The sequence below is a fragment of the Meles meles genome, chromosome 5 (genome assembly GCF_922984935.1).
Source record: "Meles meles chromosome 5, mMelMel3.1 paternal haplotype, whole genome shotgun sequence".
Taxonomy (NCBI): Eukaryota; Metazoa; Chordata; class Mammalia; order Carnivora; family Mustelidae; genus Meles; species Meles meles.
Genome location: NC_060070.1, coordinates 54,524,005 through 54,548,123, shown reverse-complemented (window position 1 = coordinate 54,548,123; position 24,119 = coordinate 54,524,005). Strand labels below are relative to the sequence as shown.

General features: G+C 36.6%; 1 protein-coding gene across 1 annotated transcript in view; it reads right to left on the bottom strand.

Annotated features, from left to right (window-relative positions):
• The window catches only part of TMEM30A (transmembrane protein 30A), a 36,967-nt gene that overhangs the window by 4,086 nt on the left and 8,762 nt on the right, over positions 1-24,119 (bottom strand). The window contains exons 2-6 of the mRNA XM_046005851.1: positions 9,737-9,844; positions 7,007-7,114; positions 3,365-3,452; positions 1,922-2,065; positions 1,067-1,273 (exon numbers count right to left, since the gene is read on the bottom strand). Coding sequence (XP_045861807.1) covers positions 1,067-1,273; positions 1,922-2,065; positions 3,365-3,452; positions 7,007-7,114; positions 9,737-9,844 — 655 coding nt within the window. The remainder of the gene's footprint in view (positions 1-1,066; positions 1,274-1,921; positions 2,066-3,364; positions 3,453-7,006; positions 7,115-9,736; positions 9,845-24,119) is intronic.

Genomic DNA, 24,119 nt, shown 5'->3' with positions numbered 1-24,119 from the left:
AAAGACATTTCTTTCAAAATTAGGTCTATTAATTAATAAACCATTCACTAATGCATTATAAAACTGAAACTATACACTCATGGCTAACCTGGATTATGAAAACTCAAAAATACAAAGATCATTTACAAACATTCAAATGCAAATATTTGAGAAACTTTTTATTCATGATATATGTAAGCTACATATCTGGGCTACAGATTAAAAAACATAAGGACTTTTGTTTAGAATAAAAGGCAGTGTCCAATATTTTCAGCTAAGAAAGACTTTGTATCCAGGCCAATGTGGCTTGGTCTGACTACTTGAGTAAAGTAGCTAGGGATACAGCCTGTAGTAGTTTTGTAGCTGATGGTTAAGTCATGGCCACTGGAGTCAATAGCTTGGTTATGAACCCCAACTCTTCTACTTATTACTTGTACAACCTGGGGTGAGTTACTTAAATGCTCTATGTTCCTATATTCTTGTCTATGATATGGAGATGATACCCATCTCATAATGCTTCAATTAAATAAAACAATGCATGGACAGTACTTAGTAAAATGTTGACATATAATTAGAATGAAATAAATGATATTTATAAGCACTGAAAGGTACACCTGAATTATTAATGTGGAATAGTACAGCTAAGGATAAAAATGTTTTGGTACTATGAATGGAACAATAGTTATAAACAATTATGTTGATGCAAACTAGCATCCACTGATTCTTAATATCTAAAATACGTATTAAAAGAGCCCACTACCATCAATACTTATTTAGCATCAGTTTATGCTCACTGGCCTTTGAATTAAGCTCAATTACCATCTCCACTGTAGAAATATTTAGCTTATTAATAAATGAAACACCAGCATCTTAAATAATTTTACCAAATAAAATGTTTGAATCCCAGTACAAAGTACATCCAAATTTAAAACTTCTGGAAGATTAAAAAAAAAGATATTCATATATCTTCACATACTCCTGTAAAAATCAAAACTAAAACAGAGTATCATCTCATTTAACTGAGATAAAACTGAACAACACTCCTTTCAAATTCTATCAATCTGTGCACATGGCCAAAAAAGGATACTGTACGTGATATTCAAATAGTATCGTCCGGCTGGTAATGTTGGATGTAAATCACTTTTCCGCTCTATAAGACGATATAACTTACGAAAAGTAGGTAATGCTGCAGTACGCATCCAAACAATAAAATCCTCATTTATGAACCCATTGTTATCTGGTTCAGAATCCAGCATATACACTGGTTTAACCCAGTTTACTGGCTTTGTTGTACCTTAAAAAAGAGGGGGGGGTGAGAGGAGAGGACAAAATATTCAATTCTATTAAGAGTTTCACTTTCACTGAAAAGTCACTTAAATAAAACAAAGACATACAATACACAATCTAAGTATTTTTCATATTTCAAAGGTATAAATATATTCTAAGAAAGTCTTCAAATCTAGAGACAAACCAATTTCTCATGTAACAACAAATAACTACAAAGATTTGATGACTATCTCCATTAGGAAAATACTAAAAGTATGCCATTGAGTATATACCAAAAAGCAGATGATTTAATGCAAAGATATAATGATTAAAAAAAAATTACACTGTGAAATTGAGGTATAGAATCAAAAATAAATTTTAATTTATAACTATAATAAAAAACTGGATCTGTTTAAAAGAAACTCACCTGTAGTTTTAACACAATGGCTGAAATGCTTTTAATAGAATACTAGAAAAATTCAAGATTAGAAATATACATTTCCTTTAGTATTTCAGTACACAGAAACATTCAACATATCTTACCTAAATTGGTGTGAAGAAACGTTTTTTATAAAAAGCATAAACATTTTTAAGATTCTAGAGATAGAAAATTTTAGGTACTTCATTAAAACTCCTAACTTATATCACATTTTAAAGAGGTATTAGTAAATTTTACCTTTGAATCGTTCTTTTAGACTTTCTCCTCCAGAGGGATTTCTGAATTTCACATTTTTATCTGTCCACCAAGCAATACCTTTCTTTTTCAAAGGAATAGGTGTAGGATAAGATTCGTTGCCAACAAGAAATAATTCTAATGTATCTAAACATAAAAAAGAAGATATTGTTAAATACTGAAAATCCATAGCACCTATTATACTCTATGAGAAATGAGGATCTGCTATCTGCTCCCAAAAGTGGCTGAACAGGAGGCAGGCATACAATGTACATTTGCTCCTGACTACTTATACATGAATTATCTATGGTAATTTTATAATCCTAGATGGACTTCTCTTTCTTCAATACATTAGAGGTCGCTTCTCCTACATGGCTAACTGAGATGTAGTAAGGTCAATGTTTAATATTAACCCAAGTAAAATAATTTGCAGGGTAATCTGCTTCTCCTCCTTTCCTTTAAAAAACACATTCTTTCCCAGTTTCTGGCTTATCCATTTCTCTAGCCATACTATCTGATATGGTAGCCTCCAGCTACATGGCTACAGAGCCACTGAAACTATGGCTGGCCCAAATGAATATGTTTTTTAAGTATGTATCTCAGAAATAAAAAACTCAATACAAAAAAATAGGATACAAAATATCTCATTCATCCATTTTATGTACTGAATATCATTTATAGGTAAAAAGGTAGTATTTGGGGTTCAATAAAATATATTATTAAAATTAATTTTACTTGTTTTTGCTTTTAATGTGACTATTGGAAAATTTTAACATATACATGTCTCACAATGATGGTTTAGATTATATTAGTATCAGACAGTGCTGCTTTAAATGATCAACTCTAGATTCTTTGTACTGGTATAGATATTGAGTTGGTGGAAAAGGCAGCCTGCCTTTTATTTAGTCATATATGAAATACGAAGACTAGCAGAATGTCTCTGCTTCTTCTTCCCAGAGTGAGATTCATTCTTAAAATATGAGAATAAAAAAAAAAAAGTCACAAAACATTATAATACCCCTTAAATAACTAACTGATAAATTTATTTTAAAGTTGCTCAGGGCACCTGAGTGACTCAGTCAGTTAAGCGTCTGACTGCTGGTTTTGGTCATGATCATGACCTGAGATCAGGTCATGATCTCATGGGTCGTGAGATGGAGCCCTGAGTGGAGTAGAGTGCTCGGGCTCTGCGCCAGCAGGGAGTCTGCTTGAAGATTCTCTCCCTCTACCCCTACCCCCACTTGCATACGTGCATAGAGCTCCTGCACACGTGGAAGCGCACGCTCTCTCTCTCTCAAATGAATAAATCTTTAAAAAAAAAAAAGTTGCTCAATTTTCTCAACTTCATTCATGTTTACTAGACTATCAAATTGGTATCAATAAATTACACATATTTTCCTATTTATATATGTTCATAATCTGTATTTCTTTATATCTATATCATACCATTAAACATGCTGTTGGCAATAGCTCCACAAGGAGCAATCGGTTTCTCTTCATTTCTTCGATAAGGCTCACATTCCTTACTGGGATTCTGATGTTCAGAAGGAAAAGAAGAAAGAAATTATCACATGGGCCTCTGGGAGAACTACGAGCTAGCCTAATTACTGATTATAAATTCAGTCCCTACATGTGTCTCACTTGCAATGCATACAGAATAATAGTATACTATAAAGACTGTAACACCACATTTAATACTCAATTTTTTTCTTAATGTTACTGTATTACCTTTTTATGTAACCCTTCCTTGCAAATACTTTGTCATATATGCATATATCAAATTGACTTTTTAAAAATTTTCATTATCAACACAAAAATCATATCACAGAGTTTTCTGCTCAAGAAAAATTAAGAAGCAGTCTATTCTCAACCCAATTGTGACATGATAAAAGGAATCTTCAATTGAAAGTAGACTGGAGGGGCACCTGGGTGGCTCAGTGGGTTAAGCCTCTGCCTTCAGTTCAGGTCATGATCCCAGGGTCCTGGGACCGAGCCCTGCATTGGGCTCTCTGCTCAGCAGGGAGCCTGCGTCCCCCTCCCTCTCTGTCTGCCTCCCTGCCTACTTGTGATCACTGTGTGTCAAATAAATAAATAAAATCTTAAAAAAAAAAAAAAGTAGACTGGAAGCTCTAGTTCCACCTATGTACTATATAACTTTGGGCAAGTCCCTTAATTTACCTGGCTTCACTTAGAAAATGAACATGTTCAGGGCGCCTGGGTGGCTCAGTGGGTTAAAGCCTCTGCCTTCGGCTCAGGTCATGATCTCAGAGTCCTGGGATCGAGCCCCGCATGGGGCTCTCTGCTTGGCAGGGAGCCTGCTTCCCTTCCTCTCTCTCTCTGCCTGCCTCTCTGCCTACTTGTGATCTCTGTCAAATAAATAAAGTCTTAAAAAAAAAAAAAGAAAGAAGAAGAAAATGAACATGTTCAACTAGATAATCTCAAATTTTGTAATTCTGGGTTAATCCTGTGGTTCTATGTCAAAGGAAGGAAGAAGGGAGGGTGAGGTTTTAAATACAAATAAACTCTTCAGTAGGGGATATATATTCTAGCCACTGAATTCTTCAGGAAGTTTTAATAGAAAGGAAAATATTTTTTACTACCTACGCATCAGAGATCCTGAACTAAGCAATGCTAGATACTTTCCAGTAACTGGTTTAGGAAAGCCATTTATTGAGTACCTAACATACCATGTATCCTGCAAGGTGTTAGACACAGAAAAAACAAAGAAATAAATAAAGTCCCTGCTTTTAAGCAGCTCACAGTATAACAGAGGAAACAGATCCATATACAACCAATAATTATATGAAATAAGAGCCATGATGAAGGCGTTTATAGTCATTCAACATGTATTTATTAAATGTCTTCCATGTGCTAAGCACTGGCAAGGTGCTTGATATATAGTGATTAAAATGATCCTTGCCCTCATGAGCTTATAGTATAGTTGGGAAAACAGAAGACAAATAAGTAAATATATAATTACAAATTGCAGTAAGTGTTATGAAAATGGTATGCCAAGTAATTACTAGGGGAAGGCAAAATAAATTACTTTAGAACCTATGATAAAGAAAAGTTTGTTGTGGAGGTAAAATAATGTAAGTTAAGACCTAAAAAAGAATAGAAGACAAGCATGTCACGAGCAGGCAGAAGAGGGTTTTAAGCAGAGAATAATACAGGCCACTGAGAAAGAACTTGTTATTTCTGAGAAGATAAAAGGAGAATGTAGTTAGAGTATGGGAACAAGGAGAATAACGTATGATGACACTGGAGAATTATGCATAGCTCAGATCATCCTGAGATTTTACTCCAAATGCTAAGAGACCACTGAAAGATCACTTAAGTGGTTATCTACATTTTTAAAAGATCACTACAGCAACTATGTAGAAAATGGCCTGAGAGTAGGGCCAGAACAGATGATATGGAGAGAGTTGGGAATGCATAATATGGGGAAAGTTTGTTAAGCAAGGTGAGAAGTGACTTGGCATAGGGTATGAATGAACTAAATATGTAAAGAAGTTATTTTGTATCCAAGGGCACTATAGAGAAAAGCAGGCCTCCACATGAGAGGACTTCCAGGGCAAGACTTAAGCCAGTATCCTAGGCAAATAAAATGTAAATGCCGAAGGGCAGATTACTTGGTCTCAGGAATGGTTAGGAAGAAGACACATCACCCAAGGCAGCCAGGCCAAAGATACATTAAAGGTATGAGTTGGAAATAAGGAAGTAGAGTGGGGTGGTAGATTGACAAAAGATTGTGAAGGACCTTATACACAATGTTTTAAGTAACAAAGACTTTAACCTGTCCATTCTTAAAATCTTTAAAATCTTTGAAAGCCACCTGGTCTTAAATCATGTATTTGGTCTAGCTCAGAGATCAATAAATAACAAACTATGCCTATTTTTATAAATAAAATTTCATTGGAACACAGTTACAGTACACCCATTCATAAGTACTATCTATGGGTTACTTTCATTCTACCGTGGCAGAGGGCAGTAGCTCTGTCAGAGACCATATATGACCTGCAAAACCGAAGGTATTTACTGTCTGGGCTTTACAGAAACAAATTCATCAATTCCTAGTCTAGGCTAAAAGCTTTTTGCTTGCAGCCTATAAGAAAAGAATTGATCTCTGTTTCTTCTGCTTTTAGCAAAGAGAGGGTGTATCTAAATAAAGGAATTATAAAACAACCACCGTTTTCCAGGTCTCTAAACATGCCCAATCTATAATCCCAATCAACAAATTCAGAAAGATCTAAGAACTTGGTGTGTCTCACAGAATAGCACCTTCTCTGGATTTGAGTCCTAAAACCCCATATGGTTATTGCAAAATATTGCAGATCTAACCAGAATCTTTCAATATGTTATTTCTTGAGATCCCAAACATTAGGAATGATCAATAAAACCACTAAAGATAACCTAGAGCAGTATATGCTTACCAGGAGCATTCTGGTCACAATATAGTCCTAAACTGCATTCCAAGAGATTCATTATATCTAAGAAACCCAAAATAGCTCTGGAACTCTGAAGGTTTGCTACATTGGCAACAATAACATAAAATACTTGGGGATCAACCACTATTATGAAAAGTTGAACAACAGTCAGGAAACTAAGATCCTCTAGCTCAATCCAGGCTGGGCATCAGAATAGGGGCTTGTTTTGGGGCACATGAGTGGCTCAGTCAGTTTAGCATCTGCCTTCAACTCAGGTCATGGGATCAAGCCCCACACTGGGCTCTCTGCTCAGGGAGCCTGCTTCTCCCTCTCTCTCTGCAGCTCCCCCTGCTCCTGCTCTCCTGCTCAATCTCCTGAGCTCTCTCCCTCAAAGAAATAAATAAAATCTTGAAGAAAAAAAAAGGGGGGAGCCTGCTTCTCCCTCTCCCCCGCTTGCAGTCTCGTTCTGTCAAATAAATAAATAAAATCTTCAAAAAATAGTAATAAAATAAAAAAGCAAAAACCCTCACTAAACAAACTACAAGTAACAAGTAACACTTTAATTTCATCCTAACATTATTAAATTTAACATTTCTAACTAAGCTATTACCACATATTCTTATTTATATCTACATTTTCATATTCCCATCATTTTACTTACAAGTAAAGCACTGGAATCTCCATTTAGTTGACTATCATCTCGAGATTTCACATAACGACGATGGTTTTGATAGAAATTAGACAGTCCATAATACATAAAGACATTGCCCTAAAGAAAAAGAAGGGAAACAATTTTCATATGAAACTGTTGTATATAAACTTGTTTCATGCATATATAAAAAACCTAGTCATTTGGACTTTACTAGTTTAGAATTTGTGATAACTTAAAACAAGTACTGGAGTGAATCCTAACAATCCTTAACAATCTAAAACACTACAAACTGTAAGTAAGGTTAAAGAAAGTATGTTAAAAAATTTAAGAATAAACTTTGAAATATCCTTAAAGACTTCAAAGAAGTACTATTTGCATGAAAAAAAAGCCCTCAAGATGTCTATTAGCCTATTCTACTTACAACTTCAAATTTTCTCCAATTCAGATTGGTCTCCACTGAGAGTCAACTTTTCAAAGGAATAATGCTCAAACTTTCATTTATTGTCCAAGTTAATTCTGAACTTGAACTGAGACATAAAAAATTTAACAACATACTATATAGAATTAGTAATTAATAAATTAATAATTAGTAAAGTATCTAAGCTAATGAGTTAATATATAACAATCAAGAAAAATACTTTAATATAGTTGGTGGAGCCAATTTAGAATAACTTGGGAAAGAAGGGTGACCTACATGCACTATAATTATTTAGAAGGCACTGCAAAACCATCTTGAATGACTTAAGGTTTTAAGAGGTAGCAAAAACATTAAGCTATTTTCTCCTTTCTGGTTGCTACTTCTATAGTCTATAATCAAAAATAACTCAATAGGGGCTCCTGGGTAGCTCAGTTGTTAAGCACCTGCCTTCGGCTCAGGTCATGATCCCAGGGTCCTGGGATCAAGCCCCACATCGGGCTCCCCGCTTAGCGGGAAGCCTGCTTCTCCCTCTCTCTCTGCCTGCTGCTTCCCCTGTTTGTGCTTTCTGTCAAATAAATAAATAAAAATCTTTTAAAAAAATAAATAATAGGGGCACCTGGGTGGCTCAGTGGGTTAAGTCTCTGCCTTCGGCTCAGGTCATGATCTCATGGTCCTGGGACTGAGCCCCGCATGGGCTCTCTGCTCGGCAGGAAGCCTGCTTCCCCCTCTCTCTGCCTGCCTCTCTGCCTACTTGTGATCTTTCTCTCTCTCTCTCTGTCAAATAAATAAAATCTTAATAAATAAATAATTTTTTAAAATAACATTTTAAGTAGGCTATATTTGATTTGCTATTTTCACATACACAATTACTTATTTAAAATTTTATTTTCAAATGTCGAAGTATACAAACTTTCCCATTTCATATAAAGAAAATATTCACATTAAGAACTATTTTTGGTTATCAAAAATATCACAGAAACAAAGAATATGCTTAAAAAAGATAATCTTAATTAAGAAGCAGTACAGTAAATTCAACTTATAAACTGAAAAAGAAATCCTTTCAGTGAATATTGAGACAAAATAACTGAAAAGTCTGTTAGTCCAATGCAAAGTTTGGTCTTGTGAAGGAACCCAGGGTCCACAAAAGAATGGGCTTTTCAGAAAAAGTTCTAAAATAGGTGTTTTTAGATGGGGAAAGAAACAACTGAAGCTTTCAAGTCTGTTTTATCTCAATTCTGTCTGTTCAGACAAAAGCAGAACTTCTTTACAGTTTTCTGTAAAAAAATATGAATTCTTGAGGTTTAAAATTTATGTGATTTCTGCTGAAACAAAGTAAAATAAATTCCTGTCTGTTCCCAAATTTATTTGCATGTTTTTTAAGATAGTGTTAGTCCTTTATTTCAGTGCACAAACATCTACAACCACTAGATGGCAACCATCTGCCGGGGACCACAAAAGTCAAACAGGCCTTTTAAGAAAATTTTAATTGTAGGGGCGCCTGGGTGGCTCAGTGGGTTAAAGCCTCTGCCTTTGGCTCAGGTCATGATCCCAGGGTCCTGGGATCGAGCCCCGCATCGGGCTCTCTGCTCAGCAGGGAGCCTGCTTCCTCCTCTCTCTCTGCCTGCCTCTCCGCCTACTTGTAATTTCTGTCTTTCAAATAAATAAATAAAATCTTAAAAAAAAAGAAAATTTTAATTGTAGAAAATCTAAAAAGTTGACAAGTATTAAACTAATTTTGTTTCCTGAAGAATAAAACAATTTTTTTATGCTGAATTTTTAGGTAAAGGAAAGCAAAAACTGGTTTTGTCATGTCTATTCTGAATCCTTATGTCCTTTAGCATCGGCTCAATTTCCACTAACAGGTATGAATGCAAAAGATACATAACTACACACACACACACACACACACACACACAGTAGTGTTCTAGTTGCTGTCAAGACATAAAAGCTCAATAAGTTTTCACTACGTGTTTGCATTTATGGCAATTCATATCTAATAGAAAAACAAGACAATTGAATAATGAATAACTTAGTAAATTTCCAAAGTAAACTTACTTTAGTATTAAAAGTAGGCAAAATTATTTCATATAAATAATACATTGATTTGTAAAATAAAATTTTCCAGTGAAGATAAAATGTTTTAAATTTAGTTTATAAAATACTAAACTATTTAAAAAATACATGATATTTAATTACCAGACAAAACAATCTTCCTCAAAAGGATATGGACTTTGCTACAAAAATGAAATTAGTCTAAAAATTTTAATAAAACATCAATATTTTTAAAAGCAGGGTTTTTCTAATACATTGGGAATACAGACCTCAAATGACTGTTCCAGTGTGAAGTTAATGGTACAGTAACAAGGTGTCGCATTCGGAGACAAACATTTATTGCAGGGACTAGAAGGGTCTGTTCCCGTATAATCAATCTGTAAAAGAAACAAAAAGAAAGCACTTCCTTGGAGAAAGTGGATACACTGTGAAACAACTTGCTATTAGAAGAAAAAAATGAGTCCAATGAAGCAATGTATAGCCCAGGAAAAAAAAGTTTTTAAGGTTATCTATTTTGACAACCTAAGGTAATAAAAACTGAAAAGAGTCCTTCATCTTTCCAAGTAAATTCCTCTCTCCTTTTTACCAGGGGAAATACATTTATGCATAAAATCAGATAAAAAATTCTGGGGTGCCTGGGTGGCTCAGTGGTTTAAGCCTCTGCCTTTGGCTCAGGTCATGATCCCAGTGTCCTGGGATCGAGTGCCGCATCGGGCTCTCTGCTCGGCAGGGAGCCTGCTTCCTCCTCTTTCTCTCTGCCTGCCTCTCTGCCTACTTGTGATCTCTGTCAAGTAAATAAATAAAATCTTTAAAAAAAAAAAATTCTAACTGCATGATGTATAAAGATTTAAATAGCTACATAAAGCCTAAATAATTAAAATAACAAATGAGGGGTGCTGGGGTGGCTCAAGTCAGTTGGGCATCTGCCTTTGGCTCAGCTCATGATCCAGGGGTCCTGGGATTGAGCCCTGCACTGGGCTATCTGCTCGTAAAGAGCCTGCTTCTCCCTCTCCCTCTGTTCCCCCTGCTTGTGTTCTGTCAACTAAATAAATAACATCTTTAAAAAATAAATGAATAAAAATAAATTTAAAGAAATACCAAGTTGATACATAGATCAGTAAATCAGTTATTGCTCTTAAGTCTTCCAATCTTTAATACTTTTCAGTCACCTCAGTTTCCATGGTATATTTTCAAATTAAAAAAAACAACAACTAGTAGGTATCTCAAGAGCTACCATTTTCTTAAAAACCTGATGGTGTAAAATAAAGAATTTGTCTTGTCTTTGTCCTGGTTTCCTGTCAAGGAGCTTCTAAAACCCTTGGAATTTCTCCAATGACAAGGGGGTATTTGTTTTTGATAAGCCCTTTGACTCACACAGCCCAGGATGGGGGCTAGTCACCAGAAAGACTATGTATGATTAGGGACTTTGGCTCAGTCCAATCTCTGGGAAGAGGAGAAAGCCTGGAAATTTAGTCCAATTATATGGGCCAATGTTTAATCAATCACGCCTCTGTCATGAAATGTAAAAAAACAAAAAACAAAACAAAACAAAAAAACAACTCTGGAAACAGAAACACAGGGGTGCTTCCTGGTTCGTTAACCCACTGATGTACCAGAAGAGTGATGTGCCCTGATTCTATAGGGAGAGGGCACAAGATTCTATATTCAGGTCCCTACCAGACCTCAACTTGTCTTCATTTAGCTAGTGTTGTCTTCATTTAGCTAGTCATAATTTACGTTGTTTACAATAAAATTGTAATCCTAAGTATAGCATTTCCCTGAGTTAAGTCATCCTAGCAAATTAATTGAAACTAAGAAGGATCACAAGAATCCCAGATTTATAGCCAATTGGTCTTAAGTACAGATGGCCTAGAGACCTCTAAACTTGCAACTGGTATCTGAAGGACAGTCTTGTGTATGTGGGGGTGGGGGCGGTCTTAGGAAACCCCTGGATTTGCAGCTAGCTGACCAGAAATGTTGGTAGCCTGGGGACCCAATTTGCAGCTGGCATCCAAAGTGGTGGCAGTCTCGTTGGGAACCATCCCCTACAGCTGTGCAGTCTGATGCTATTTCAGGGTGGTTAGTGTCAGAATTGAATTGCAGTACACCCGCTGGCATCAGATGACCTGGCTGATGGCTAATATGAGTCATTATAAGAATTTTTTTAAACAGATACCATTATTGTATCAATATTTTATGGTCTTAAAAATCCTTTGTACTCTACCTATTCATCCCTCCCTCCCCTAACTACTGGCAACCACTGATCTTTTTACTATCTCCACGGTTTTGCCTTTTCCAGAATGTTGTACAGCTAGAATCACACAGTATGTAGCCTTTTCAAATTGGCATTTAAGGTTACTCCATGTCTTTTCATGGCGTGATAGCACACTTCTTTTTAGCACTGAACATTATTCCATTTTCTGAATGCAACACAGATTTATCCATTCACCTACTAAAGGACATCTTGTTTGCTTTCAAGTTTGGGCAATTACGAGTAAAACTACTATAAACATCCTCTTGCAGGTTTTGTGTGAACCTAAGTTTTCAGCCATCTGAATAAATTACAAGGAGTAGGAATGCTGGATATTATGGTAAGAGCAAGCTTAGTTTACTAAGAGGCTGCCAAACTATCAGTATTGTTTTGCATTCCCACCAGCTGTGAATGAGTTCCTATTGCTCCACATCCTCATCAGCATCTGCTGCTGTCAGATTTTTGGATTCTCACCATTCTAATAGGTGTGCAGTGGTATCTTGTTTTAATTTACAATTCCCTAATGATCTATGTTAAGCATCTTTCACGTACTACTTGCCATCTATATATTAGGGACCAAATGTATCCTCCCAAAATCAGCACTAATTTTCCATGTGATTGTATCTGGAGGTGGGGCTGTTGGAAGGTAATTAGGTTTAGATGAGGTCATGAAGATAGAGCCCCCATAATGCAATTAGTGTCCTTAAGAGCAGAGACCAGAGCCCTCTTTCTCTCTCCCTGTCCCTTGAGAACAAAGTTGAGAAGGCAGCACCTGCAAGTGAGGAAGAGGGTCCTCACCAGGAACTGAATCTACCAATACCTTGATCTTAGATTATCCAGACTCTACAACCATGAGAAATAAATGTCTAAATGTCTATTATTTAAGTCACCTAGTCTGTGTTTTCTGTTCTGTTTTTGATTTTGGGTTTTGTTTTGTAGCAGCCCAAGATAAAACAGAATTTAGTACTAAAAAGTGGGGTGTTGCTGTAACAAATATCTACAAAGACAGAAATGGCTTTGGAACTATGTAAGTGGTAAAGGCTGGAAGAGACTGGAGATGGATGCTAAAAATAGAGACATTAAGGGTAATAGCAGCAGCAAAGAAAGAGCCTTGGGGCGAGAATGTCTGGCCCAGTGGGTCCTGAAGGTAGAAGAGCTTCAGATCGAAGATGATTACATTTGAGCCTTAATATCTAAAAGTATTTACTCACTAGATTTTGAAGACTTGCTTAGAACCTGTCGCCCCTTTTTTCCTCTAATTTTCTCCCCTTTCAAATGGGAATGTCTATGCTCTGTCAGTTCTTCCCACTGTCTTGGAAGCATGTAACTCATCTGGTTAAATAGGTTCACAGTTGGAAAGACATTTTGTCTCAGGATGAACATAACCTCAAGTGCCACCCATATCTGATTTAACTGATATTTAGATGGGACCTTAGAGCTGGTGCTGGATTGAGTTGAGACTTTGGGGTATATTGGGATGAAATCGAAGTTTATTTTGCATGCAAGAAGGACATGAATTTGAGGAGAAGAAGGGTGGAATGTATGGACTGAATGTGTCCCCCCAAAATCTGTATGTTGCAACCCTAACCCCCAATATGATAGCATTTGGAGGTTGGCCTTTGGGAGGTAATTAGGCTTAGATGAGGTCATAACGGTGGGGTCCCTATGACAGGACTGGTGCCCTTAATAAAAAGAGGAAGAGAGACCAGAGCTCTCTTTCTGTCATGGTAAGGACATAGCAAGAAGGTGACCTCCTGCAAGCTAAGATGAGGGTTCTCACCAGGAAATCAATCTACCAGCACCTGATCTTGGACTTCTTTGCTTCAAAGACTGTAAGAAATGACTATCTATTGTTTATAAGCTACCTAGTCTATGGTCTTTGTTATAAGAGCCCAAACTAAGATATTGTATATCTTCTTGGGTGAGATGTCTCTTAGGTCTTTTGCCCAATTTTTAACTGGGTTTTGCATTTTCTTATTGCTGAGTATTAAGAGTTCCTTGCATATTTTGGCTAGTAGTCCTTTAATAGTCCTTTATCCTCGAAAATAGTCCTTTTAAAAATGTTTTTTCCTACTCAGTGGCTTGTGCTCTCACTGTTTTGATAAATAATAATTTTATGATAAACAGTCTTTTATTTACTTTAATAAAGGACAAAGATTAGCCATTTAATCTTTTATTTCTAAAACAACATTTAAACTTTATATATGTTCAGTATTTCCTTATATTGGAAAAAAAAGGTTAAAATCAGTATATAGAAAATAGAGTCAGCAACTAACTGCAACATCTGATTGCTTTTTTTAAAAGATTTATTTAAGGTTAGAGAGAAGGAGAGTACGAGCATGTGCAAGTGGGGTAGGGAGAAAGGAAGAGGGAGACAAGCAGAGGCCCCACTGAGCACAGGCTGGACACAGGGCTCATCACAGGACCCTGAGATCATGATCTGAGCCAAATTTAAGAGTCCGACACTTAACTGACTTGAGCCACCCAGGCGCCCCAACATCTGACTGCTTCTCAAAAACTACGAAACTGTTTAATAAATCCTGGTTTTGTCAAATTCCAATACTGAAATGTTCTCCACCAAAGCTTATTTATTAATAAAACTTTGTTTACAGAAAATTTTTATTCACCCCAAATATCTAGAAGTTAGGCACATAACTAAAACAATCTAAAAACACAGATCTCCTAAATAAAGAGAGGCAAAACATATGTAATTTATACCACACCTGTTGAACCACAACTTTTCACTCAGGGCCTATTCATACATAATATCCCACTTAAAACCCAAGTTTTGTGATTCTGAAGAGATGAAAGATGAGACCACTTAGAAGGGAGAACTATATTTTAAAATCTGTATTAAACTATAGTAATTTTTTTCAGTTTTTATTTTTTTTAAAAATCTCTGCACATTTCTTTCTTTCGAGTCTTTCTTAAGACTAATTTAAGGATTTATGGGTGCCTGGGTGGTTCAGTGGGTTAAGCCTCTGCCTTCGGCTCAGATCATGATCTCAGGGTCCTGGGATCGAGTCCCGCATCAGGATCTCTGCTCAGCAGGGAGCCTGCTTCCCCCCCTTCTCTCTCTGCCTGCCTCTCTGCCTACTTGTGATCTCTGTTTGTCAAATAAATAAGTAAAATTTAAAAAAAAATTAAAAAAAAGACTAATTTAAGAATTTCTTTTAAAAAGGTGGCCAGCTGTGTCTATTACCATATTGTATGCCTTTGAACAAACCCCTCTCAAATCACTCTCTTTCAAATTAGTTTCTAGGGCAAAGTAGGAAGGAAAGATCATTAATTGTGCAAGGACATATATTATTTATTTGAACAAAAATAATGAATATGATGAAATGTAAAATCTAATAAATTATACTACAGTATATTAAAACTGAACATTTTATTGGAACTGAGAATAAGGGGAGTTAGCTATAACATTTTCATTACAATCTTTTGATGTAATTTTCAAAACGTACAAAATATTGGTATGTCTTTTGATTTCAGGAAAATCTGAAAGGAATTTTTAAAAAATCATTATCATGAACATATTAAGCCTTACTACATTCAAGGCATAATATATGATACAAAATAGATACAAAAGCAATCATACCTAAACTTCAACATTGTTTACACATTCCTTTCTATTACACACATACTGTATTTCATCTGATTCTCACCAAAATCCTATATTGTTATTTACACCATACACACTGTACACAGAAACCTGTCCAAGCTCATACAAATAGCATTAGCTTGCACTATGCTAAAACCAAGGATTTCTAAGCCCAAACCCAGGTTTCTTCTACTGTACTGCTTTTTCCAAAAAATCATCAGTCTCCTTTGCCCTGTAGAAGACTACTTTATTAAAAGTATCACATGAATACAAAGAAAACAACTACAATTGCTAAGTGCCAAACTGAATGGTAAAGTAAGTACTGAAGTACGAGGTGAACCAATAATTTTTTACTGAGAAGAGGAGGCTCTGAACTGAGCCATTAAAGAAAAAAAAAAAAGGAAAAAGAAGAGAGATGTATACAAGTGAAAGAGGGGACATTAAAGAAGCAAGAAGGTAGAGGGCACAGATATATATAACTCAGGACAATGAACAAACGCTTCGGATTTATGGACAGTTTTCATTTATTAGGAAATAAGGCTAAGGAAGGTAAACTGGAGCCATAAGGATACTCCGTGTTTTACTGATTACTGTTTATTAAAATACACTAAGTATCAGACATAATAAGCACTTAATACACATCATCTCATTAAAAAGTACAAAAGTCCTGCAAAGTTTGTTTTTGTTTTCCTTATTTTGACCTAGAAGACTCCTATTTAGGGAAGTTTAGTAATTTTCTCAAAATTACCCTGTTAGTAATTATGAGCAAGAATTTGAACCCAGCTCTGCTTTGCTCCAAAATCTATGTTCTTTTCACACTAGTAGGAAAGAAGGTAGGTACAGATTGTGTGAGTGAGAGAAGTAACAGAGGTACAACAAATAAGGCAGCAGGGTATCCGAGAGGACCGATAATATAATTTGAAGTATTTAAAACATTAATTTTTTTATTAACAGGTAATACATCGCTGTAGAAAAATTCCTCTCAAAAATGCTTGTCAGATAAACAGAGTGAAGGGAAGAAATAAACAGCCATATTTAAATTATTCACAGCCTCTTAAAAGCAATTGAACTTTTTTTAGATTCAGTCACTATTTTAATCTTTTTTGAAGATCACTTTTTTAAAAAATCAAAAGCTTAATTCTAAACTTATAGCTACAGAACAAATGTAATCTATGGGTCATATGAAACTGTTGTACGTTTCTATAAATTAGGGAATCTGAGTGGGAACAATAAACAAGGGTTTTACTTTTTTAAAAAAAGAAGATTTTTGGGGGCACCTGGGTGGCTCAGTGGGTTAAGCCGCTGCCTTCGGCTCAGGTCATGATCTCAGGGTCCTGGGATCGAGTCCCGCATCAGGCTCTCTGCTCAACAGCGAGCCTGCTTCCCTCTCTCTCTCTCTGCCTGCCTCTCTGTCTACTTGTGATCTCTCTCTGTCAAATAAATAAATAAAATCTTTAAAAAAAAAAAAAAAGAAGATTTTTAAAATTTATTGGCTAGAGAAAGCACAAATAGGGGTAGGGGCAAAAGGAGAGGGACAAGTGGATTCCCCACTGAGTGGGAACCTAAAAACTACAAAGGGCTCATCCCAGGACCCTGAGATCATAACCTGAGCCAAAGTCAACAGCTCAATCAACTGAGCTATCCAAGCACCCCAAGGATTTTACCTCTAATTCAATCAGTTTCAATCTCATACTTGAGATAATAAATTTATGAATTAGGTAATAATGTAAATTATCTTTAAAGAAAGGACAGCGATAGCAAAACTAGCTATTATTTCCCAACTGTCTTCTCCATGCCAGAACTGCTCTTAACCTTTTACAGAGAGGAAACTGAAATTCCAAGGTTAAGTAATTGCCCCAGACGGAAAAGGCTGGTATGCGACTATGGTGTGTGACTGGGGCTGCTGTAACTAACTGCCACAAACTGGGTGTCTTTCAACAAAGTGCAATTTACTCTCTCACAATTCTGGAAGAAAGAAGTCTGAATTCTAGGTGTCAGCAGGACTCTACTCCCTCTGGGACTTTGGGGAGACTCCTTCCTTGCCTCTTGTAGCTTCTGGTAGTGGCCGCCAACTCTTGATGTTCTTTGGCTTGCAGCTGCATCACTCCACCTCTACCTCTATTACTGCCTGCTTCTCCCTCTGTGTCTGTCTTCACATCGCCTTCCCTCTGCATCTGTCATCTATCTCTTCTTATAAAGACACCAGTCATACTGGATAGGAGCCCACCCTTTCTCTCTGCTCCTCCCTTGCTTGCTCTCTCAAATAAAATAAAATCTTTTAAATAAAGAATAAAATTGGCATCAATTGTGAGTATTCTGATGCTTTAAACAGTACCAAGGCTTCATATTTTTCAACTTAAAGACAGATTGAAAACGACCTTGTTGGGGTGGCTCAGTCTCTTAAGCGTCTGCCTTCAGCTCAGGTCATGATCCCAGGGTTCTGGGATCCAGCACCTCAATGGGCTCCCTGCTCAGCTGGGAGCCTGCTTCTCCTTCCCTCTGCTTGCATCTCTGCCTACTTGTGTGTCAAATAAGTAAAGTCTTTTTAAAAATTTTGTTGTGATTAGTAGGTGTTGCTGGGGTCAAAGGCAGGCAGCCCCAAGATGGGCCACTTAGGCATTAACGTTATTTTGAGTTAAAAGTAATCAAAACCCAGCAGACTGAGGAAAAGCTCTTCACTTTCCTCTCAATTGCCTGCTTTCATCAGGAAGAAAGCTATTCAGAGAGATTCCTCTTTACCTTTACGGAAGAAACTTTTCTTCATAACAATGCAACCTTTGCTTTCTAAATACCTGTTTTTACCTTCCTGCTAATGGTCTTTTTCTCTCTTGTATCCTCAGACCCCTACTCCTCTCCTTAGCTCATATATAAGCACAACGTTGCCTGACTGCCTGGGATTTCCAGTTCTGTGTGGGTTTTCAGTACATGGATTACCAAATTTGATTTTCTCCTGTTAATCTGTCTCATGTCAATTTGATTCTTAGTCCACCTAGAAGGATCTTGAAGGGCAGCGGATATTCTTCCTCCCTGATAATATCATCCCAGGACTATCTTAATTTTTAGTGTTTGAAATATAACTTTATAATATAAATTTTCATTCAAAGTTTTATATATAACATTTAACCCATTTCTACGCAAAAAAATAAATTCTAACATAAAATTCCTTAAAAGTCTTACTAAGGTTATCATGTTATAAAAACTGCCTAGGATAGAACTGATGAAAAGGGCTTTGCTAATTATGATCCAAACTATATAACAGGGTAGATCAAAGGAACAGATAAATCAATGAGTAAAGCAGAGCTTTCTATTTGGAGGAATACATAGTCATTTCTATATAAAATATTGTTTTTGTATAGTCCAACAGATGTTCAAATATTAGTGGCTTTTACCTTTGTCTCCAGTGCTCCTTCCTGGCAATGCTGCCTTATACCACGTGGCATCCATTATACTGCCCTCTCTAAATTGTCACTGGTCTTATCTCCACCCCCTAGTCCAATTTTTTATTCCTAGATGTATTCACTTAGTTGAGTTTCTTACCTCCTAACTGAACTCTTACCATCTCTGTCTATTTCAAATCTATGGTGATCTTTTCAAAACTAAGCTATATGAATGTGATTTTTTAATCCTTTTTGGTTGTGCTTCACTAAAAACTTGACTTTAAAAAAAAATCAGTAATGATAGTTCATTGAATCCCTTAATCTCACACCCAGTCAGTGGTTGTCTTTTGATACCTGTAAATGGTACTAAAAGAGGACTTATTTCAACTACCTCCATTTTGACTTCAGTCTGTACTTTCTGATTCTTTCCGGCTTATTGATTAACTCAAGCAAAAGATCCTACAGGCAAAGTATCCCCCATGACTGGGGACCAAAATTACCCCCTCAGCAATAAGGACTGCCCTAAGCCAGCAAAATCAGCATGGCTGACCCCCAAGACAATGACTCAACTGACCTTTGCTGCCCACCTGTGTGTACCCAGTGAACTTTGTCCCACATTTTCCTTATATAAACCTAGAAGTATTTTCAACACTTTGGAGATAGCCTTTGGGAAACTAGTCCACTATCCTCCCGTGTTGGCCACACTGAAATAGATTCTCTTCTTGTTTCACCACTACTCCTCTTTCTGTCTTTGGATTTTGTCAGCGGCAACTGGCCTAATCTGATCCATTTGGGACCCCCGGAGCCAGGTGCTCTTGCACCCCTGTGTTCTGGCTACAGTATCACCACTGTGCCAAGCATCCAAGTTCAAAACCTCAACATCAACTTTAGCATTGGCCTCCGAGTTCTGCTAATTCTTCCTTAGCAATATACTTAGTATCCCTGAATTTGACTCTCATTGTTTGCACTACAGATCAAACTTTGAGACCTCATTCTAATATTTTTAAAAGGAGGGGGGAAAGTAGTTTTAAAAAATAACTAAGTTTAAATAACTTTTTCAAAACGAAACTTAATCATATATAATCTGAGACCTGAGAACTTAGAACAATAGCCAGCTTAGTGTATTGATGAACAATGCTATTAGATGCTATAATCTTATAATCGTTCTTAAGTAAGTTTCAATTAATTTTAGAAATTAAACTACAAATCCATGTAACTGTTGGTTGGCTGGTCTATGGCTTCCAAACTTTCAGAACTAATATGTATACAACAGCACTTCTTTTTTTCTTTTTTAAGATTTTATTTATTTATTTGACAGGCAGAGATCACAAATAGGCAGGGAGGTAGGCAGAGAGAGGTGGAAGCAGGCTCCCCCGCTGAGCAGAGAGTCCGATGCTGGGCTCAATTCCAGGACCCTAGGATCATGACCTGAGCTGAAGGCAGAGACTTTAACCCACTGAGACACCCAGGCGCCCCTACTTCTTTTCAAAATAAACCTCAAAAAGGTGGCTCATTCGCTAAGTGTCTGCCTTCGGCTCAGGTCATGATCCCAGAGTCCTAGGATCAAGCCCACGTTGGGCTCCCTGCTTAGCAGGAAGCTGCTGCTTCTTCTCCCACTCCCACTCCCCCTGCTTGTGCTTCCTCTCTCGCTGTGTCTCTCTCTGCCAAATAAATAAAATCTTTTTAAAAAATAAAATAAATAATACACCTCAAAAAAAGCCTGTGTTTGTGTACAGGAGCAGGGGATGTATTTTATGCCATTTTTAAATTTAAAATCATGTACTCCCCCCTCCTTTCCTGCAACATTTGCCAATCAACCTGTTTGCTGAATTTTCAGCACTCTCTAGATGACTGTTCAACTGGCAAATTTGTTTTACCTATAGACATGGTGGATATCATATTAATACAAGTTTCATCTTGTACTCTATAACACTTTCCTTGGCTAATTTCAATAACTCCTTGAGACACACAATACCATTCAGATGATCAATAAACTTTCAGTAAACTGTTTTAAAATTTCTCGATTGTACTCATCCAATTTAGTTAATTAATTTGTTCATTAAAACATCTTAGCCCCTATTAAATGCCAAATATTGTGCTACAGGATGGGAATACATAATGGAAAAACACATTGTTCATACTACAAAAGAATTTACAGGCTAGTGAAAGTAAAATCATGTTAATAATTACCAGATATAATTTGATAATGTTATGAAAAGCCATAAGCTAGTACTTATGGGACCTGAGAAGCATTTATATCAGGTGGAGAAAGGGAGGAATCAGGGAACATTTTCCATAGTGTTGACAGGAATGAAATTTGAAACAAATGGAAGAATAAGAAAAGGACGGGCAATTCAGGGAGATCTGGCAGCATGCTACATTCCAGAAACTACAGTATTTTGCTATGGCTAGAGCAAACAGTAAGGGAGTGGTAGGAGGTAAGGCTAAAGAAGCAGAAAAGTAGCCTATCTTGAAGAAAAATACATTCCACGTTAAGGAGTTTGAACATAAGCCTGAATACTAGAAGCCATGGGAAAAATTTTAAGCAAGAAATTTTTTTTTTTTTTTTAAGCAAGAAATTTTAAGCAAGAAAATCACAGAACTTAGTGCCTAGAGATAGGATAATGATAATCAAGTTTAGTTTGAATTCCAGGATTTCTGATGTGAAAAACCATGTGGATGTGGGGTGCTTGGGTGGCTCAGTGGGTTAAAGCCTCTGCCTTCGACTCAGGTCATGATCTCAGGATTCTGGGATCAAGTCCTGCACAGGGCTCTCTGCTCAGCAGGGAGCCTGCTTCCCTTCCTCTCTCTTTCTCTCTGCCTGCCTCTCTGCCTACTTGTAATCTCTGTCAAACAAATAAATAAAATCTTAAAACAAAAACAAAAACATGTGGATAGTGATGGCACTCACTGTAGGACAGGTTCATCACTGCTTCTTCTATTAGGAAATGCATCATGTAATTCCAAGGTCAGCTCTCTTATTATGTGAACTATAATAAGCAGGAGCACTGAGCATAATTGTTCACAGGCTTTTTCCTAAAACTGGTTTCCAGGACGCCAAGTTTACCTTGTTTTTCTCCCATCTCACTGGCTGCTCCTCTCCAATCCCCTTTGCTGTTCCTCCTCATCTCCTCGGCCTCCACAAACACTGGAGTGACAGGGCTGTCTAGATGCTCTCACTTTTCTTTGCCTGTAACCACTCTCTTGACTTCATTCCACCTTATGTCTTTATAAATCATCTATGCTGATTAACCCTCAAAATTTATAACCCAAGTCTCAACCTTCCCCCTAGACTCATATATTCAATTGCCTACTCATTATTTCCAATTTGAATGTCTAAAAGTCATCTCATCCTAACAAGTCACCCTCCAAAAGCCCCTTAAAACTATACTAAAAGCACTTCTGCAGTCTTCCCCCATCTCAATAAATTATCACTCCATCCTTCCAATGTAGGTCAAAATATCTTAAAGTTATCTTTTATTTTACAATTTCTCTCACCCCCCAACATGTTTACTACCTGAGAAAATTCCATTAGCTCTATGTTCATAATATATACTTTTTATTAAAAAAATTCATTAATCCAACATTTGCCTATGTTTTAACAATTCAATATACAGTAACTAAACAAAAGAATAAATTTCATACATGATATCCATGTCATAATATATTCTTAATCTAAATGCTTTTTACTGCAACCATTCTACTGTGGCCCCCTAATCTCCTGCTTGAATTATGGCAGCAGACCTTTATCTGGTTTCCCTGTGTAGGACCAAGGGCAAGCTGCTCCAAGATGGGCTGGTGGTAATAAGGATCATTTAAGTTAAAAAGCCATCAAAACCCAGCAGATTCAGAAAAAGGTTTTACCTCCCCCCACAACTGCCTAAAAATAATTTAGAGGACCTGCTCCAGGAAGAGAGCTATCACCTAAGATAACTACATTATACAATGAACTAGATAGGGTCAACAGGGAAGAACCTAGCGAGCCAGGCCTGTTTGATCAGTCTTCTATGTCCCATGGTTTCTGAGTGGCCCAGCAAACATTTGTTTACCAAGCAATTACTTATCTTCCTGTGAACTACATTCCTTCCCTTTGAAGTAAGACCCCTACCCTTCTCCTTAGTTCATTATGACATATATACCTCATTTTGCCTGGTTTTGGAATTTCCATGTCTGTGTGGATTCCCCATATGTACACTATTAAATTTGATTTTCTCCTATTAATCCATCTCATGTCAATTTAATTCTTAGCCCAGCTAGCTAGAGGGACTTTGAAGAAGACAGGGCATTCTTGCTTCCCCATACCTGTTTCTACTTTTATCCTCCAGGTAATATTCTCCTTATCATGGCCAGAGTGACTCTTTTAACTGTAAGTAAAATCATGTCACCTATGTGTGTGAACCTTTTCAGTGGCTTCCAAAATCCTTACAGTGGCCCATGTGCTGTACAGCCCAATACTTTACCACTCTAACCTCATTTCTTCTATTCTTCTCCACTTCTCACTCTATTCCAGCCACACTGGCCTCTTTGCTGTTCCTCAAACATCCTAATAAACACACTCTTCAGGACTTTTGCTCTTATTCTTTCTTCTGCCTGCTACATCCTTCCCTCAGTTACCAATATGGCTCATTCCCGAACTTCTTTTAGATCTTTATTCAAGTACCACTTTACTGAAGCCTTCCTATTTTATTTTAAAACTGTCAACCATTCATATTCCTTTCCCTTCATTTTTCTTCATGGCACTTTTCACTATCCAACATACTTCAGATATTGTGAATTAGAGCGAGTCAATGAAAGATAAGAATGTACATTATCAACAGGTATGGGCCCTTCTTTTCACACAGATTGTGTGGAAAAAGAGAATACAGACCAGCACCTACAAGAATCAAAACAAGAGGTAAGAGTGCTAGGATGTGAATTCTAGCTATGTGACTAAGAAACAACTTAATCTCAGATTTAATGCCCCTCTCCCCCCCCCAAAAAAGGAGTAACAACAACATTACCATTGTGTCATTATATCAAATGAATCAAATGACATATGTATGTAAAATTCTTAGCACAGTAAAACTCAAAGGCAAGTTGTTAATATTTTTAGTACTAAACAGAATTAAGATAGGACTTTTCATTTTTTTAAGAGGTAAAACTGGAACACTTATATGCTGAACAGAGAAAGAAAAAAGAGGCTGAAGAAAGTAAGAAGGTGGTGATGATATTCAAAATTCCTATTAACTTATTTAAAAAATCTTATCAGCAAAGTAATAAAGTTGGATTTGCTTTTCACATATAAAACACATTCTGCCTTTTATTATGAAATCAAGTTCAACTCAATACAATAATCAATATAAAAATGCAATCTATTTTTCCATGTCTAAACTCCTAGACTTATATTTAAATGACTTAACTCCCATCCAATGTATTACCACCAG